Below are 18,402 nucleotides of genomic sequence, written 5' to 3'. Positions count from 1 at the left end.
TATGGGGAAACTGAAGTTTCAAAGGTTAAGAGAATATTTAAACTATTAAGTTCCCAGAGCTAGTAAGTGGTGGAGCAGGATTGTTAATCCAAATAGAGCCTATGCTCTTTAAATACAGTCTCTCTGAAACCAGTTGTTCTATTGTTGTCTTTATTGACATATCAGTATATGATGTCTACTCCATTTTTTTAATGGCTGCATAAAATGGGTATATCAAAATAAATGTAACCATCCCCTTATTGATCAACATTTAGGTAGTCCTGACTGTTCCATATTCAAAACAATATTTCAGTAAATGTCCTCTTAGATATTATCTTTGTGCATATGTGTAAGTATTTCCAAGAGTCCTAGAAGTGCAATTGCAGGGTCAAATTGCACAAACATCGTAAGCTTTATAAATACTGCAAAATTGTCTTCTAAAGTTTTTTATACCAAGTTATACCCAAGCTCTCTAACAGAGTACGAGACTCTCTTTGTCTCTTCAGTGTCTATACTGGTGACAATTTGATGGTGAAAAAAATTTCATTGTGATTTTAATTTGTATTTCCCTGGTTATTAGTAAAGCTCAGCACCTTTTCATGTGTTCATTGCCCATTTATATTTTTCCTTCTGTGAATAGTCTATTTATATATTTTAACCTGTTTTCTCCATTGGTTAGTCTTTTTGTTGATTTCGGGGTGTGTTTTACATAAAAATTCTTTGTCACATATGTTACCAATGACTAAGCTTTATCTAAACAGAGAACTAAGGAATTTAGTTTAGGAACAATGAAAGTGGTGTGTGTATGTGTGTGTGTGTGTGTGTGTGTGTGTGTGTGTGTGTGTGGTGCTCACACACTTCTTATGATTAAAAAAATCAGTCTGGGGTAAAATGTGGACAAGGCCTATAGTCTAGATAACAGTATTGTGTCAGTTTCCTTGCTCTGATTTTTACTATAGTTAAATTAAGTATCACCCTTGGGGGATAAATTCAACCACTGGAGGAGGCTGAGTGTATTAGTTTCCTAGGGCTGCTGAAAAAACCACCACAAACTGGATGATTAAAAATAACAGAAATTTATTCTGTCACATTTTGAGAGGCTAGAAGTCTGAAATAAAGATGTTGGCAGATCCACTCTCTCTGAAGTCTCCAAGAAAGGATCCTATCCTTTCTTGCTTCTTCCCTAACTTGTAGTGTTTGCCAGCAATCCTTGGCTTCTTGGGCTTGTAGATCCATCACTCCAGTATCTGCTTCCATGTATGTCTCTGGCTCAGTGTCTCTGTGTGCCTATGCCTGTGTCTGAATTTCCCATCTTCTTATGAGGACACCAGTCACTGGCTTAGAGCCCTCGTCCTAAGCCAGTACAATTTCATTTTAACTTGATTATATCTGAAAAGACCCTATTTCCAAATAAGCTTATATTCATAGGTGCCTGGGATTAGGACTTGAACACATCTTTTTGGGGGACACAATTCAACTCACAACACTGGGTGAAGTGTACAGGGGACTCTCTGTACTCTTGTTTGCAACTTCCTCTGAGTCTATAGTTATTTCAAAATAAAAAATAAAAAAAGAAAATCTGTGAATCATACCTCAGTAAAGCTGGGGTAAAAAAAAACACCTATTTGGAAAAAGAAAACCAAATTATTAACAATGGTTACCTCTTTAGAAGGTTTCACATTTTACTTCATCAATCAATAATACATCAATACAGCTTGGCTTTCCTTGAAATTCTGATGTATTATTTTGTAATTAATTTAATTATAATTATGTAATTTTGTGATTAATTAAAAATTTTAAAATTAAAAACAGGGTTGGGGGGAGGTGTGGTCCTGCCATTAAAGTGCTTAGAGTTTAGCCTTTTAGAAAGATAATTTCAGCAGCAATATGACATGTTGGTGAAGGGGTGGTCAAAGCTGGAAGCTGAGAGACTAAGCAAGAATGCAGGCTTTTATCAAGATGAAAAGAGACAAAGACTTGTCCTGGAGCACTGGTAAGGAATGACAAGGAGGAGACAAATGAGACAAACATTCAGAAAGTAACACACGCAGGATTTGGTGACTGGCTGGATATAGTGGCATAAGTAAGGAGAAGAGTTGGTTCCTGGCTGGAGAGACTGGGTTATTGGTGATGCCATTCACTGAGGTGATGTGCTAATGAATCTCCATTTGCCCCACCAGAGCTATTCTCCACCCTTTGCCTCACTGCTTTGTGTCCCAACAAGCTGACTTCTGTGGACTGAATCACCTGGGCTCCTTCCAAGTCTGATTTCAGGTTGGGTTTGGCCAATAGTCAGTATTAGAGAGAGACCATGGAGACAGGCCACAGTTTGGTCATGGGTGTGGCCTCAGCTCCTGAGGCAGCCCTCCCTCCACAGGCAGATAACATCTCCATCTCCAACTAGTTAACTGATTCACCTCTTTTGCTAGAGAATCTGTAGGGAATCTCTTAAGCCCGTCACTCTCTTCAGTATCGTCTCCAGTGTGTTATCTTTTTCCTGCCAGGACTTTGAGTTTAAAATGTTTGTGTGACATCCAAGTGGCTATGTGTATTACAGGGCTGAGGTCAGGAGGAATGCCTGGGCTGGAGATCTAGTTGTTATTAACAAAAGTATGTTAGTACATTTGGCAGTTAAAAATATGTACTAATAACAGGAAATAATTTAAAGCTGAAGGGACAGAGGCTGTTCTCTGAGGAAGATCAGTATTTACGGGAGTAACTGCAAATGAAATTGGGAAGGAGTTTTCAGAGAAAACTAGGATGTGTTTGTGTCTTAGAGGGTATGTTGGGAAATGTTTCAAGTAGGTAGGACTAAACAGTAGTATCAATAATATCGATCTGCTGGTTGAAAAACTTGTGGGATAACATCTGAGAATTGAAAATTAGTTTGGGAAGTCAGAGAGTTATTGATCACTTTATCTTAGGTCCTTTTAGTGGACTGGTGGAGTTGAGCACATTGCTTGAGATGAGGAATGAATGGTCAGTGAAGCAGTGTGGATTCAAGGTTAATGAACATGTAGAGTATGAAATCAGCTCATGATTCAACTATGTAAAAAAAATTTGTTGATATATTCCACCAATTCAATTTCTATTTTGAGTCACTCCCAATTCCAGTTTTGTTAGGATTTTAGAATATTACTCAGTACTAAGATGGGGTAGGGGACATTTCGGATACCCAAGAAGGTTAGATGGCCTGGGTGGCTTTTCTTCCCTAGATGTACTTTTCCACCTTTCTCCAGCCCAGAGGAATCTATTTCTAGAATTTGGGAGAGGATGCCTCTTGTTCTTCCCCCACATTTATCCTCCTGCCCCTGGATTCTCTTTGAGCCATGGCCTAAATCCTCTCCCCTTTTTGGAGCTTGTGATTTTGGAAACAAACACCAGAAAGATTTTCCATCTATATCCCTTCCCCATGGGAACAACTCTATGGAGCTGATAGGGGTGAGGTTTGGAGAAGTGCCGAGCTATCGAAGGGAAAAATACCAGGACAAAAATTGCTTAATATCTCAAACAAATGATCTTGTCATATCGACTGGTCTTCAAAGAAGTTAAGTTGGGAAGGGAAGAAGAAAAATAGGATGATAGTTGGAAGATGATATGGGGTAAAAGAAGGTTCTTCTGGAATGACAGCAGTGGTGATTTAATAAATCACAACAAGGGTCCCTTACTTAAAGAGCTCTTCCCCACATATACATTAAAACCTACATGACAGGCTCATTGTTTCATGCTCAGAAGTCTTATTTTGAGATCTTCATTAATGGACTCATTAAGTCCCTCATAGTCACAGAGGTTAATAGTGAGAATAAGTTTCTATTTTTCCCTGAACAAGACTGGTGCCTGAGAGGTAGGGGTTGCTGAGCCTGGGAAAGAATATCTTAAAGGGAGGGAAAAGTGTACAAAAGGAAGGATTCAAGAAGGGAAATTTGTCTGCTCTCAGCTTCTTAGAATTTGCTATACCACCCTAACCAATCTCAAAGTCAATTTTCACAATTAACTAATAGGGTGTATTATAAATCACTTTTAAAAGATGTTCAACAGAAGTACTTAGTAATTATTTCACCTTTCCTTCTGTCCTGATGGCAGGATCAGCATAGCCATGGTCTCTTCTGGGAAAAAAGTATTTCTTTCATCTAGGAAACCCAAAGTTAAATGGCAATAAATCACCATTTATTGAGTTCTACAACCTAAACTATATGTTACAGAAGAAATTCTAGCCCTTATGCATCATAATTAACATCAAATAGTAGTACAAGATTGCAATACAACAAAGAGCTACATGGCAATAACCCTACCTGCTCAGAACTAAATTAACCCACTGAGCAATTACTAAAGGGAAAGAAGGAAAAATAATCAAGTTAGATTCTCCCTATGAAGCTAAAGGAAGGGGCATAGTGCTTCTAGCAGTCTGGGTCCAGTCACTAGAGAGAAACCACACAGTGACTGAACAGGGAGAGTTTAAAATAGTTATTAACTGCAATGGGCATTGAAGTAACCAGGCTAGTAAGGAGTAAAGGGAACTCTATATGAATAGGAAATACACCCGCAGACTAGTCCCCGTGGCGGAGATACATGCCCAAGCAAGAGCACCTCCAGGGCTGAGATCCAGTCCTTGGAGAGGGCATGTCTATGGGTCACTGAATGAAGTCTCACAGGGAATCTCTCAGAGAAGTGTTATTGAGCTGCTGGACCTCGCTGGAAATTCACTTTCTGGAACTTTCTGGGCAGCAACTGTGTGGAACTTGCTGGAAATCTTTCCTCTAAGACTCTCAGGAAAGTTGTTTATGGAGAAGTATCCTACTAGAGACATTCTGCCACAAACTATCCAGAGGGGAGCTCTGTGGGTACAGTTGCTGGATGCGGAGTGCTGCTAGCTTCCGTGTGCTGCAGGAACTTAAGAAGCCCCCTGCACTGCAGGAGCTGGACACTGGGACAGCTGAGCAGGCTGTAGTAGGTGGACTCTGGAGAATTATATGCACTGCAGGAGTCTACTGAGTGAGTATACAGAAACCGAGAGGCAGAATCCATTTTTTTTCTCTCACAATATCTCTCCGGCACTTTCTACTGAGAAAGCTTAACGTTGTGCCAGCTGGCAAAAAAAAAAAAAAATTTAAAGGATGTAGATGCATATCCACAGAGCTGGCAAGAAGGATGAATTTAGAACTGAGAGACAACAAAATAACTGGTATGACAATAATTCCCAAATTACCTCCTCCCACCCTAAATTTTAAGTCTCTCAAAACATTTAAATGTTTCATGAAGTGTTGTATATTAATCAAGGGAAATGACTGAACTCTCCAACATAGACAAAATTCAAAATCCTGTTTATGGCTTTCCTGAGTCCCAGGCAATCCATGGGATGTGGTCAAACACCATGCTTAGCATCTAGGTCAGACACCAGACATACAATGAATATTAAGATGGATTTGCCTGTCTAGAACACATTATACATGCTATGATACTAATGCAAATTGTTTTGATGTGATGGGGGCAGCATCCAGAATAAAAATGGGGTAAGAAAGAGTGGGAAACTACAGAGTGGAAATAGACATTTCCTTTTTGTCGTGAGAGGTTTGGTTGTGAAGACGAAGACAAAAGGCAATAACAGCTGGAGGGAAATATGAAGCTGGGGAATTTAAAAACATTAAGTGCAAGAGACTTAAGCATGTTGAAAAAGACAATGGGAAAGATCCAGTGAAGATGGAGGGCTTGCAAATAAGATAATGTAGTTTCTGAGAGGGTGGAAGCAGATGGGATCTGTGGAAATAACTTATTTTAACCTCAAATTTTGATGCAGCCTTTGTTAAAATTAAAACTTTAGATGATTATCTCAATAGCATTTTCGTAAAATAACTTATTAACTTTAATTACCATTCATATGCAAATTACTGAAATATATGTATACAATTAAAAACACTGAGAGGAAAGAACTTGACAAAAGTACCTTAATAATTTAAGTACTGTGCTGTCTATTGCTCTTTCCAGTAAAATAAGGAAGAGAGGTTGGAGAATATTTACATTCCAGTGACCTCTCAGTTGCACAAGGAACACAGAACACTGTTAGGAGCCAGGTGGGGCAAAGGTCTTACAAAAGTATTAACCTCTGCAGGCTCTGCTTCTTGGTACCATAAATTATAGAGTTTCTTTCTTTGATAGTGCAAAAAACTTCCTAAGATTCTCAAATTTAATGTCGGGTTTTTGCTTCATATTCTTAGATGTAACCTTTAGTGGTATTACACGTTTTAGGAAATTGCACTTAATCTGCAAGACAGAAAATCAAGGAAATTTAGGGTTTTGAAAGTAATGTTAATGAAATGATAGTCCATGGACTCAGAGTTGAATAATGAGGGGAAGAGGGGAAAGGGGAAAGCTTAATAGATTAGAGATCCTGATGAGTGTGAGAGAAACCGTTACAGTTGGTGTATTTGAACAGGCAAGTTAAAAGAATAGTAGATTGTTGTCAGAACAGGATGCTTGATTTTGAAGGTGAAGCATTTATGGGTGGTGGCAAGGTCCAAGGTGTGAGCATGAAAATAGGTATCTGAAGTGGAGGTGTTGGATTAAAAAATTAAAAGGTCAGGATGTTAGCCTTTTTTAATCTCATCCGAGTAGACACTAAAGGGCTTGGAATGGAGAGGAAGGTTGTGTGCTTGGTGATGTTCTTTAACGAATGAGGAATAGTGACTTGGAGATTAGCAGTGACATCAACAAGGAGGGAAGAGGGGGTGCTAACTGACTGGCATGCACCTCAAAGGAGCAAAGTTTTTTTTACAAATATCTGGGAGGGCAATGGTAGGGAAGTCAAATGTACCAAGGAGTACCTCAAAACCATTTCCTAACAGGGTAAGAGAAAATAACCCTATTTTAGAATGTTTTGAATCCTCTTTCTCTATCCAAAGTGTACCATTATTCAAATCCCATTTTTAAAAGCTCTCTTTTTTTAAAAAAAAGTCTACATGTGTATTATTTTTTAAAGGCAGAATCATTTCTAGCAAAGGGAATCTTTAAAACAAACTCTAAGGAAAACCATAGATGAGAGTTCCAAAAGAAGAGAACAACTCATTTGTCTGGCTTTCAAAACCTGTAATGATATTTCTATAATATTCATATTTGAACTTATTTTTTCTAATTTTCATTTCATGTTATACCATGTAATTATCCCAAGGATGTCCTTTTAATTATTCTTTCTATATAAGCCTTTTCGCCACTTTTTCAGATCCTGTTCATCTTTTAAGCTTAGAATCCAGTTTAACAAAGTCTTGCTAATTCTAAAATTATTCTGTATAAATCTTTCTATCTATTTTATTTCTCCGAGCCCCTTTCCTATGAACCCAGCACTTCACTGTACCATCTTGTAGTATCTTAACTAGATTCAAAGCTGCTTTAGGAAAGAAACCATGGTTTACTCTATTTTCCCCAGAGCACCTAGCATAACCCAGAGCATAAGCTCTTCTCAGGAGGCATCATGGTACAGGGAAAAATGCATGAACTTTGGGTGTCATAGGTTTGAGTTTAAGTCTAGTTTGCCCTTTTTGTGATCATGGCAAGTTTTTAACTTTTCTGAACCCACCTTCCCCTGGAAGATGGGGATAACACGGGTTGCTGTGAGGAGCAGAGACAGCCTAAGTATCAAACACAGCACATAGCATAGAAAGCACTGTGTACTCCAGATGGGAATTATTATTTTTTGTTAACAGTCTTCTCCCTACCTGACTGCTTTACCCAAGCTCTTCTTCCTTCTATCATATCTTCAAAACTCTCCTTAACAGTCTAGGCCTTCCTTCTCCAAGAAAGGTGTACTGCTTACACAAACCTGTGCTGAGTTCTCCCATCTCTGAATATCTTATTTTATACTTTATTTAAAATTTTATTTTATATTTTATACTTTAGTCACCTACATTTTCATGGGTTATTTTCTTCCCTTTGCTATTATAAGTTCTAATAGAGGAATGGTGTCTTTTAGATATTATCCCAATCAAAACTGAGGACAGGTGATATATGTATGATAGATTAGGACAATTGCCCAGAAACTACTTGAAATTGTAACGGCTCCAGAAATACCACAGCATGTTGAAGGATTCTTTCCAATAATTCTTTGAACAGGTCTACAGTCTTTTTTCACTACTTTGGAATCCAGAAAGCTTTGCAAATCAAGTATTTTCTTAATATTTGGCAGCAAAAACTATTCTGACCTGAACTCATTTGTTTATAAAACTTGACCTGAGCCCACACTGGCCAAGTGGCAAAACATTATCTGAAACACTTGATCTGAACTAAAATAAAATACACTCTTTATTTAACTACTTAGTACTATGATGGTCACCATTTTCTTACAAAAAATGCTGCCTCAGACCTTGTCTGACATCATGTAACATAAAGTACACTTTTCCAAAGCCTGAAAAATTCTGTATTCTGAAATCCATCTGGCCCAGAGGTTTCATATAAGGGACTCTTGGAGGCATATTACTTATAGCCCAAGTACACTGCTCTACATATAGTAGGCTAATTAAAAAAAATTTTGATTAAATACTGAAAGAATATATATTTATTTTGCTGGGAGAAATATTGCCTACAAATTTAAGGGATCATTATTAAAAAGGATTCAAGCAAGTTAAAGTTCCTAAACAAATACCTTCATGGGTAAAATAAGGCCTAAAAATTCAAGAAACTAAAAATAACAAAGTAGTACCTGCACAAAAGATGTTTTCCAACTGGGGCTTTTATTATGCACATTATTTTTTTCTGATTCATTAATTGAAAATTTCTGGTAATTAGAAATTTATTACATGTAAATAAATAAATGTAAAAAATACGAGTGACATCTCTGAAAAATTGTGTTTACAAAGCTCACAGTTATATTTACATTACATAAGGGACATAGTTATTTCCAGTACTAGATGGTTGTTAGTGACTACTGATGATGTCTCTCCATTTTCTTCATCTATAAAATAGGAAGGTTGGCGCTAAATGACCAGTAAAGGTTCTGAAATTCTACAATCAAGCGTGATACAGAATATAACCAAGTTCAAAGCTTTCAATATATAGTAAACAAATCAGTCAACAAATATTAAGAACTTGTATTATTGATGGTATTGTAATCTTAAATACATGGAAGTAAAGATAAAAGCATATGAAAGAGAATTTTATGTTCTGTATTTAGAAGGTGCTTCCACATTTAATGTGATCTTATCCTTTCTTCACTGGTGATATTGCAAAGTTAATCAGGATTTTACAGCAGCACAGGAATATGGTGACATTAGAACTGAACACACTTCCTTCTTTGGAGTTAGGATTCAAAATGAATGCCTATTGTAGGAAGGTAAGATATATTAAGTCAATTGATTTCAGAAACTTATAACTGAACAGAGAATACAGGACAAAATTGACACACACAAAATAACACAGATAACAAAAGCAGTTAACTCATAAAAGTGTGGTTAGAACTAGGCCACGGCTGGAGCAAGAGGAAATAGAATTAAAAAGCATTAAAATGGAAAAGCTCGCAGAAGAAACCGAGATTTTGTCAACAAAACCTCGCAGTTATGCACAGGACTGGACGGGGAGTTGGGAAAGAGCCTTGGAGTTAGGGGCTAGTTAGAGCCCTAGTCGTGTGGTCTCTCCTTCACGTCTATGCTTGTTTATTTTCTCATCTATAAAATAAGAGGATTCACTTTGACTTTTAAAGTCCAGGCAATGGAATGATAATAGTCCATACATCTCTGGTCTACCCTTTCCACCTAGCAGGTAAGTTACTTAACTTCCCGGTTAATGTAATAAAACATCGAAAGTGCAAATCCAAACGGACCCTATTTGGCTGTGACTAAGTTTCTGAGAGGTGGCGCCGAGGCCGAAGAAAGAGCAGGAATAGCAAGGCCTATGGAAAAGCCCAGCTCGGACCTGCCGGGACGAAGCAGTGGAGAAGAGGGCAAGTACGCGGTTGCGCGGCGGCCGGAGTCACGTCTGTGCGGCGCGGCGCGGCGGCGGCGGCGGCGGAAGAGGCGGCCCCATGGGCGGAAGTGGCGTGAAGCAGTTCTCGGCCCTGAAGGGAGGCGTAGCCCGTCGCCGGGAGGAGGCTGTGGTGGCGGAAGAGGTTCAGCGGCTGATGGCGGCCCAGGCTTGGGAGCCTCTCTAACTCTCCTTGTCCGGGAGCCCCTCCCTGGGTAAGCGCCTTCCCCGGCCCGCGCCGGCGCCTCTTGGGGGGGCGGACCCCAGCGGGAGCTCTTCGGGGCTCGCGTTGCGCCCTTCAGCACCTAGAGTTCAGGGGCCTAACCGGTGTCGGGAATGGTCTTCGTGGTGACGATGCGGCCAAATGACGGTGCTTTCCTTCCGGAGGACAACCTTCATCACGGACTGCGATTGTGCCGGGGCTCTGGGCAGCTTCTGTTAGCTTTGGAGTTAGCAAAAGCGACGGGGTCCGCCCCTCAGGGCGGGAAGGTCCCCGGATAGGCCTTCAGTCTTGGGGGAGCTGTGTGGGACGTGGGCCCTCTCGCCGGGTGGGGGGGGCGGGCGAGTGACGCGGGGGACCCCGAGAAGAAACTGGCGCAAAGCTCAACTCTAGGGTGACTGTTTTGAGGGCAACGTGTGTGCGGCCGGCGTCGGTAGGCTTGGAAAAACAACTATGTCTAGTACGACTCCCGGGCTGCTGTGCGGAGTGAAACCCAAGTGTTTTGGTTTGAGTCGCCAGTACAGGAGGCGGAGACTCTGCGCCGCCTACGTTTAGGGGCCGCGGGCGGAGTTAGTGTTGGGGCCGCGTCTCCTGCTCCGAGAGATCTTAAAAATCCTTCTGAGAGTCAAATCTTTCTTTGCTTAAGCAAGCTTTACAGATTTCACAACTCTCTCCCCAACCCAGCGACCCAGCAACCCGAACGTCCGCAGGACAAGTCCCGGCAGGTTGCTGCCGGGCGCGCGCGTGTGTGATTTAACCTTATGCATATATTATGTTTTAAGTTTTACAAAGTGATAAGGAATTACTATAATGTCAGGGATATAGATGGGAAAAATTTAAAAATTTCCAACTCTGAGTTCCGCTCATTGTAAAATTTCTACCAATTGTGCACCAACAGTTACTAATTATTTTGGTGCTCAGTTCCAAAAGCATTTAAAGAGATAATTTGAATAACATGTTAATCTGCAAGTGGGCTAATCGGCCTCAAGGTGCCCTTTGGGTGTAAAGAAGGGGTTAAGGCCAGGCCTTCTGTTATCAAGAGTAGAGTTGATTTCTTGAAGGAATTTGATTACAGTAGAAATGATTTCTTATAAGGTCTTTTTTTTTTAATTTGAGGAACATCCTGTTTTCTTCTAGCCATATTCTTAAATCGCACACCTGTTTACAGCCATTTATATAGAATTAACCAGTAAATACACTTCCCTAACAGGTATTTTGGAATTCCAAGTTGATCTTTTTTTTTTTTAAAGTTTATCTATTTAACGATAAATGTTTATTAAAGATCCTAACGATGCTCTTTCTATACTTCTTCTGGGCAGTTGTCTCGTGAAGTTTATTGGATTGTATTCCTCTGCAATTTCGATATTACTAAGTGCAGTTTTGGATGTATGCATTTCTGGCTTTTTAAAGTTTGCCCCAAATAAACCCATACGGAAAGATAAAAATTCTCTTTTCTCTAGTATATAGGGCTAAGATCCTTGCTTTTTAGAAACCAGCTTTTAAAGCAATCTAGAAAGTAAATAAAAGTGATGTGACACCTGGGCACTCAGCTACAAAGGATTCTGATAGAGTGATGTCTGTAAGAGTGCTAATTAACAGGTGGCATTGCTTCTTCCGGAAGGATGACTGATAACACTTTTCTTGTCTATAAACCAGCTGATAGTCATTGTTTGATCTAAATAGGAATAACTGGAAACTTAGAATGTCAGACATAGTCTTTTCCATCAGATGTTTGTATGTCCTATATAGGACTGAAGTTTGGAATTAATTTTAAAAGTTCACATTGTTTTAGCTGAAGATTTTAAAAACTTTTGTCAAGTTTGTCAACCGCTACATATAGTATGTTTCTGTTGCAGTAGGTCATACCTGGAATTTTTATTAGTAATCTTTTTGCTCTGGTTTTACTAACTTGTCATGGAAATTTTTGAACATACACAAAAGGAGAACGAAGAGTAAAAAGAACCAACCCTTTGCTAATACTGTTTATTATCCTCTTGAACACAGCTTTCCCCCTGGAGTTTTTAAAGGATATCCCAGACATCAGGATATTACACTTAAAATTAGTTTAGCGTCTTTAATAACTGTATCATTATCACACAGAACAAAATTACCATATTTCTTTTTGAATTTAAATACTTAGAAACAGCAAGTTATATTAAATATTTGTCTAAATTTAAAAGCTTAATTTGGTTCTATGTGTTTAATGCATGAAAGTTCTAACGTCTGTTTTCTACTGTAGTTGATTGAGGCTTAACATTTTTGCGCTGGTCAAGTGAGAATCAGAAGCTTGAAGAAGTTCCAAGAGGAAGAAGTAAAGATGACATTGAAATGCTTCCTACCAGCCCCCAAATTTATTTTAGCTAGATACTTAATTAACTGCCTGTTGCACCTTTTCTTTTCCTTATATATTGATGAATCCACAGAGTAACAAAATTGTATTTTAACCAAAGACGCAATGTTTACAGCGAAACATATATAAAAGAATGCTGGAGATGTTAGAACTTTGGGGAATATAATAGGAAACATGGAAGAGGGCACTGCAGGTGGCATCTTGATGCACTTCAAACTTTGTTTCCCAGCCAGTTGTGTCTGGTCCTTTAATTCTTGACTGGAAATTTTTTTATTAAGCTTTGGCTTGCATGTTAATGTACCTGTGTTTCTGGAGATGCACGTTAGAGAATGGAAATCAGAATTTAATATAGTAAAGCTACCTCCACTTCCCTTTGTGTGTAGGGGTTTTATTTCCTCTCTCCAACTGAGGTACAGTTTCTTATTTTTCTCAACATGTTAGTGAAGCTACACTTCCAAACATGGCCTCAAGATTAGGGAAGCTACACTACCAAGCATTACCACAAGGTGATGCAGTGACTTTGCGCATTACCTCTCCACTGGGCAGCGTGTTTGTGTGTGTGTGTACATGCATAGTGTATAAATCTGCAAATCATCTTGATACATTGGCATTCTCAGTGAATGTCAACATTTTTATAAGCTTGTCCATCATTTCACTTCCATTTCTTTGTGGGAATTGAAGCAGGAACTACATGAGAATTAGACATTTTATTTTACTATTTAAAATGCATTGACTAATTTTGTAATTACATTCAGATACATTTATCCATGTTAAGTTTTGTATGACTATAAAGTATGTATGGGAATTTAATAAAGTAAAAATGAGAGTGGAATGACGTGTACACTTTCTGTGGTTACAATCATGGAAATTTTTTAGAAGGTGGGAGTGCTGTAGAGAGATTAATGAACATTATTAATATGATAATCACAAATTATTTTGCTCTCCAGATTCATAAACATCATGAATATATTTAAAGTCTGATGTTAGGGTTTTCTATTTAAAACTTGAATTTTGGGGGGAGGGTTTAAAAATGAAATTTCATGTTAATTAAAACAATAAAAACTATATACTGGTAAAAATTCAGACAATTGAGTTAGAAGATAAAGTCCTCGTCAGTCCTCTTCACATATCTCTTCTGAGTAAAGACTATTAATTGTATGGTGTGTACTTTTTGATTCCCTTTTGATGCATTTGTAAGCATATATACACACATAAATCCATATCTATGCATATACATATATAAATGTGTGTGTGTGTGTGTACATACACTTTCATGCTATTTTATACCTTAAAAACTTTTAAATGAAGTAAAAGTGTAAGGTTGGATTATGAATTTTTAATACTGTTATAATTGGGTTGTCTTGCCAGTGGGTTTCAGCCCCAGGCAAGTTCACTATGGAGTCAGTGTGACCAGAGAAATGACAGTAGAACGTTCTTGGGGTGAAAGGGTTATACCCAACTTTATTTCTACGGTGGCAGGTTAATCACTAAAATCCCATTTGCTCAGAGCGAGTCCGCATGCAGCAAGCCAATCTCTGCCTCTGGGCCACTCTGTCCACACAGCCGTCCTGGTCTCTGTCCTTGGCACTGCCACCACTCCAGCCTCTTCTGCTCTGTAGCCTTGTAGCCATGCTACCGTGTTGCCCAGAGCACTGGGCAGAGCTCTTTATATAGAGTCAATAACAATTTTTTTGTTTTGCCCACACGTGTAGTGAGCTAGCCAACCAAGGCCAGGAGAGAATCTGGCCACAGGAACCTTCATTTTATCCACAGAGGTTAAACAAAAGTTTAAACTTCACTGCCTTGTTTTATAATAAATATTACAGTTTTGTTGATTTTGTTTAGGAAACATTAAGTTTTAAGAAAAAAGTTTTCTTAAATTGTTTTTAATTAAAAACATGGGAAATCATTCTAAGCTGGCCTAATTTTCTCCTTACTAAATATCTTCCCCAGAGAAACCTAAATATCCACTTTCTTCATAGAAATATATTACTGATTGACTTACCTCAGTTTTGGTAGTTGTATGTAATAGGGGTTGTTTCAGTTGATGAAGCTATAGTGTTTCTTATTGCTATCTTATAGGTAGTAGTGAACATTTTTTCAAAACTGTAATCAGTGCGTTTTTTCCCTTGTTTATCAAGCCACTGATTTGAAAAAAATATAATTTTTTTTTTATCATTAGTGATTCCATTAGAGTCATGACATCCCCGGACCCAGAATAGCTCACACAATTCAAAGAAACAAAATAATAGCACTCTTCACTTACCTTAGGCAGAGTTCCTAGTGTTTGTAAGTGCTACCTTTTCATTTTCCTGAAGGCCTTGGGTTAGCAGCAGGGGAGTATTGACAGTTAAATCCTGTGAAATGGGATTACTGGTAATAAAACCTTTTTGTTGGTCCAGAGGTACAGGGTTGTTATCGAATGCACTCCCTTTAATTTGGAATTCTGGGAAACCTCAAGTGGGGAGAAGCTAATAGGCAACCATCCTGGTCTACCACAGTGGCTTCCAGGTTCATGATCGATAGTCTCTTTATGGGATGTCCAATATGTCGTTTCAGTAAAGCAGTACGTTTTCCATAACAGAAGCAGAGAAAACATAGGAAGAAAAGTGGGTATTTTCTCAAGTGCTTTTATTTCAAAACTTTAAAAATTTGTCTTAGTATTTCCAACAGGTCAGCAAAAGAAACAGTTGTAGAAGCATATTGTCTTAAGTCTTCTTAGCTAAATGACTCCTTAATAAGTGTTAAAACATGAGTAGAGTCTTATTTCTGCACTTGCTTTATAGAAACTTTGTTGATTTATGACATAAATTAGATTAATTTGGTTAGCAAAAATTTTGCCCCAGATTTCCCCATTATTCCAGGATTCCTGTTATGATGACTCAGAAGCAAGTGCCACTGGGTCAGTGTCACAGTTTCTTACGTGTACTGTAGAAGCAATGATGATGTTGAGTCTGTAACACACTGTAGATAGCAGATAGCTTTTTTTTTTTTTTCCAGTAAATCCTCAGTTGTTTCCTTTCCCTCAAAAGTAGAGCACTTTAGACTTGGATATTTTTATAGTTCACTTTCACTGTTCATCTGCTCTCCCATGTGCGGTATTCACTAATCCAGTGATCATTCAATAAATCTGTAACATTTTCAACAGTATGTATTTCAATGATGGTATACATTAAAAAAAATGTTCATTTTAAATCAGTGAATGGGAAGGGTACATGAATACTGAAAGTCAAAGTAGGATCATTGAACCAGAATGAAAGGTAGAGTCAGTATAGTATAAGTGGAGAGGAACAAATAGGCTGGGCTATTTCAGGTAGCCTACCTGAAATTTTACATGGTTTGAGAGATCTGAACAAGTATGTACCAGAAGCTCAAGAAGACAGGCCAGATCTGGACCTCTAGAAATGAGTGAGAGGTAATGGAGACTTAAGTTGCTTAGATGACTAAATCTGAGTTGGCTAGACTTAAGTTTAAATAGTGGTTTTCTATCCTGGCTGCATCCAAGATTAAGAATAGTTGGGAAAACTTTAAAAGAAAAAAAAATGTATATGCATATGAACACACGTGCACCCAGGTCCCACATCTAGAATGTCATTGTTCTCTATTTTTTTTTTAAGTCCTCTAATGATTCTGATAGTTGGCCAGGGTTGAGAAACACTGTTTTGGGGGATCATAAACATCGGTCAGGAATGCAGGCACAGAGACTTTAGCATCAGTTACAGGAGCCTAGAACCTAGAGGAGAGGGATGGGCTGGGTCAGATTAGGGAGGAAAACGAAGAAGTTCAAGGGTTTAACATAGAAACACCTCTGGTTCATTTGCTTTTGGTTGCAAAAGAGGGAGAGGTGGGTAGACTTTCCAGGAGAGTTTAGAGTTTTTGATTTTGGTTTTTAAATTTTTTAACCCCCATGGAGCTGTCTGAACTATATTGGAAATCAATTATTTTCTAGTTTGTCTATGTTTTTATATTTAATCGCATTGTTAAGGAGAAGTTCTGATATGAAAAAGATGTCTTCCTAATAATGATGACATTGAAGTATCTATGTAATTTTCATTAAATCTTGTATTTTCTGAAGGTATAAGTTTTTTTTTAGTTGTTAACATTCAACTTGTGTAATTTACTTGTTTCAGATTCACAATGACATCCTTTCAAGAAGTACCATTGCAGACTTCCAACTTTGCCCATGTCATCTTTCAAAATGTGGCCAAAAGTTATCTGCCTAATGCACACCTGGAATGTCATTATACCTTAACTCCATATATCCATCCACATCCAAAAGATTGGGTTGGTATATTCAAGGTAAGAAAAACCTTTTGCATATTTCTTCCATGTAGGTACTCTTTGTTTTCTTTTTAAGCAAGTTGATAAGTAGCTTATACTAGTCTTAAGTCTTAACTCTACATGAAGGGTCATTTCTGTAAATGTCATGTAAAACATTTACATTTGTAAATGCAAACATGACATATTTAACACTGCAGGTAGCATACACAAATGTTGGGAACTTTGATTCACCACTTTCTTCCTTGTGGTCAAAAAGTTTAATGTCACTCAAGATCTTGTGAAAATTTATTCAGAATCTTTTTCTAAAATTCTTTCATTTTCTCCATCCCTTGCCTGAAAAAAATTATCTTTTCCTTTGAGTTACTGTATCATTTACTATCTTTTCCAGTCATTTGTATTTAATTTTGTACAGCTCGACAACTGTATTTTTTCTGTTGTCCTGCATTGTTTAAATATTGCTCATATTGTCTTAATGCTTTTTTAAGAATCGTTTTACATGATTAAAAAATTAACTCTTGGATGGCAAGAGTCTCAGTTCTTACGTTTTGCCAATAATTTTCTAAAATATTTGGTTGAAAATTACATTAGAATGATCATTACAGTGGTGCTTCACTGTGCTGGAGCTTTTCTGGCTATTTCAGCTCTTCAGAATGTACTAGGGAACCAAAATATAAGAAGGTCCTTTGAACAGCCAAAATACTGTCATAAATGTCCAAATGGTAAAACTAACTTTTCTCCTGGGTTACTCTAGATTGTCTCTAAGGAAGTAGTTTGTTTTATTTTAGATAGAATTTTAACTGAAATTTTGGTTGTCTGGTCTGTATAAGTTAAATACAAAGTAGAAAGGAATGGGTAGCTGCTATAATTAAGCATACCGAGAGTACCTGCAAGTGAAAAGTCCAGGCTAATAGAGTGCTAGAGAACAGAAACACTGTATCGGATAAAACAAAGGTTTGGCAATTAATGACAACTTTAGTTCCTTTTAGAATTTCTCATTTCTTGATGTTTCTGGACAGATGAGTCATTTGCTGTTAATTTTTTGTGTTTTTTAAGTTTGTCAAATTCCAAAATGGGAATACATTCATTGTAAGCATTTTATGAAATCAGTATCCATTTTGATTTTATGTGAGATATGGGTATCATGTTAAAGATACTGACTGAGAATTGGTGTTTTCTGCAAGAATGTATGAGAGAGGAAGAATAGAGCTGGGAAATAAGATTGAGAAAAAGAAAGGGTATTACTGGTAGGAAAATGGCATAAGGAGAGACACAGAGGTGAGAATGTTCATGAAAATGAGTTAGTTTAACTAGCACATAATTTCACTTAGGGAAGTGGAGGGAGATAAGGATGGAATTAGGCTTCTGTCTGTCTATAGAGGATCTTTAGTGTTAGGCTAAACTGTAGACTTTTTTTAAGGGCCTTGGAAAGTCTTTGCATATGTAGGTATATAGGCTGATGTGTGATAAATTGTATTTCAAGAACTGAATCTTTACCTTTTTCCTTCAGGCTACTTTATTTTTTTCATATTTAGTTTCTTGCCTAAGGTAAAAGCTTATGTCTTTCCCTTTAAATTCAGCCAGACACCAATCCTGTCCATTTTACTGCCTGTGTATTTCTGTATCTTTAATG

The 18,402-nt window shown here is 37.9% G+C and overlaps 1 protein-coding gene across 2 annotated transcripts in view; it reads left to right on the top strand.

The window, feature by feature from the left end:
- Positions 1–9,980: 9,980 nt before the first annotated feature.
- TAX1BP1 (Tax1 binding protein 1) overlaps positions 9,981–18,402 on the top strand; it is an 86,847-nt gene continuing 78,425 nt past the window's right edge. For both annotated transcript variants that reach the window (XM_037027520.2, XM_037027519.2), the window contains exons 1-2: positions 9,981–10,136; positions 16,622–16,790. In XM_037027520.2, coding sequence (XP_036883415.1) covers positions 16,629–16,790 — 162 coding nt within the window. In that variant the 5' untranslated portion in view covers positions 9,981–10,136; positions 16,622–16,628. The remainder of the gene's footprint in view (positions 10,137–16,621; positions 16,791–18,402) is intronic.

Source organism: Manis javanica, chromosome 6 (assembly GCF_040802235.1).
Source record: "Manis javanica isolate MJ-LG chromosome 6, MJ_LKY, whole genome shotgun sequence".
NCBI classification, from domain to species: domain Eukaryota; kingdom Metazoa; phylum Chordata; class Mammalia; order Pholidota; family Manidae; genus Manis; species Manis javanica.
Note: the sequence above shows the minus strand (reverse complement) of the source record. Positions and strands in the feature narration are given on the sequence as shown.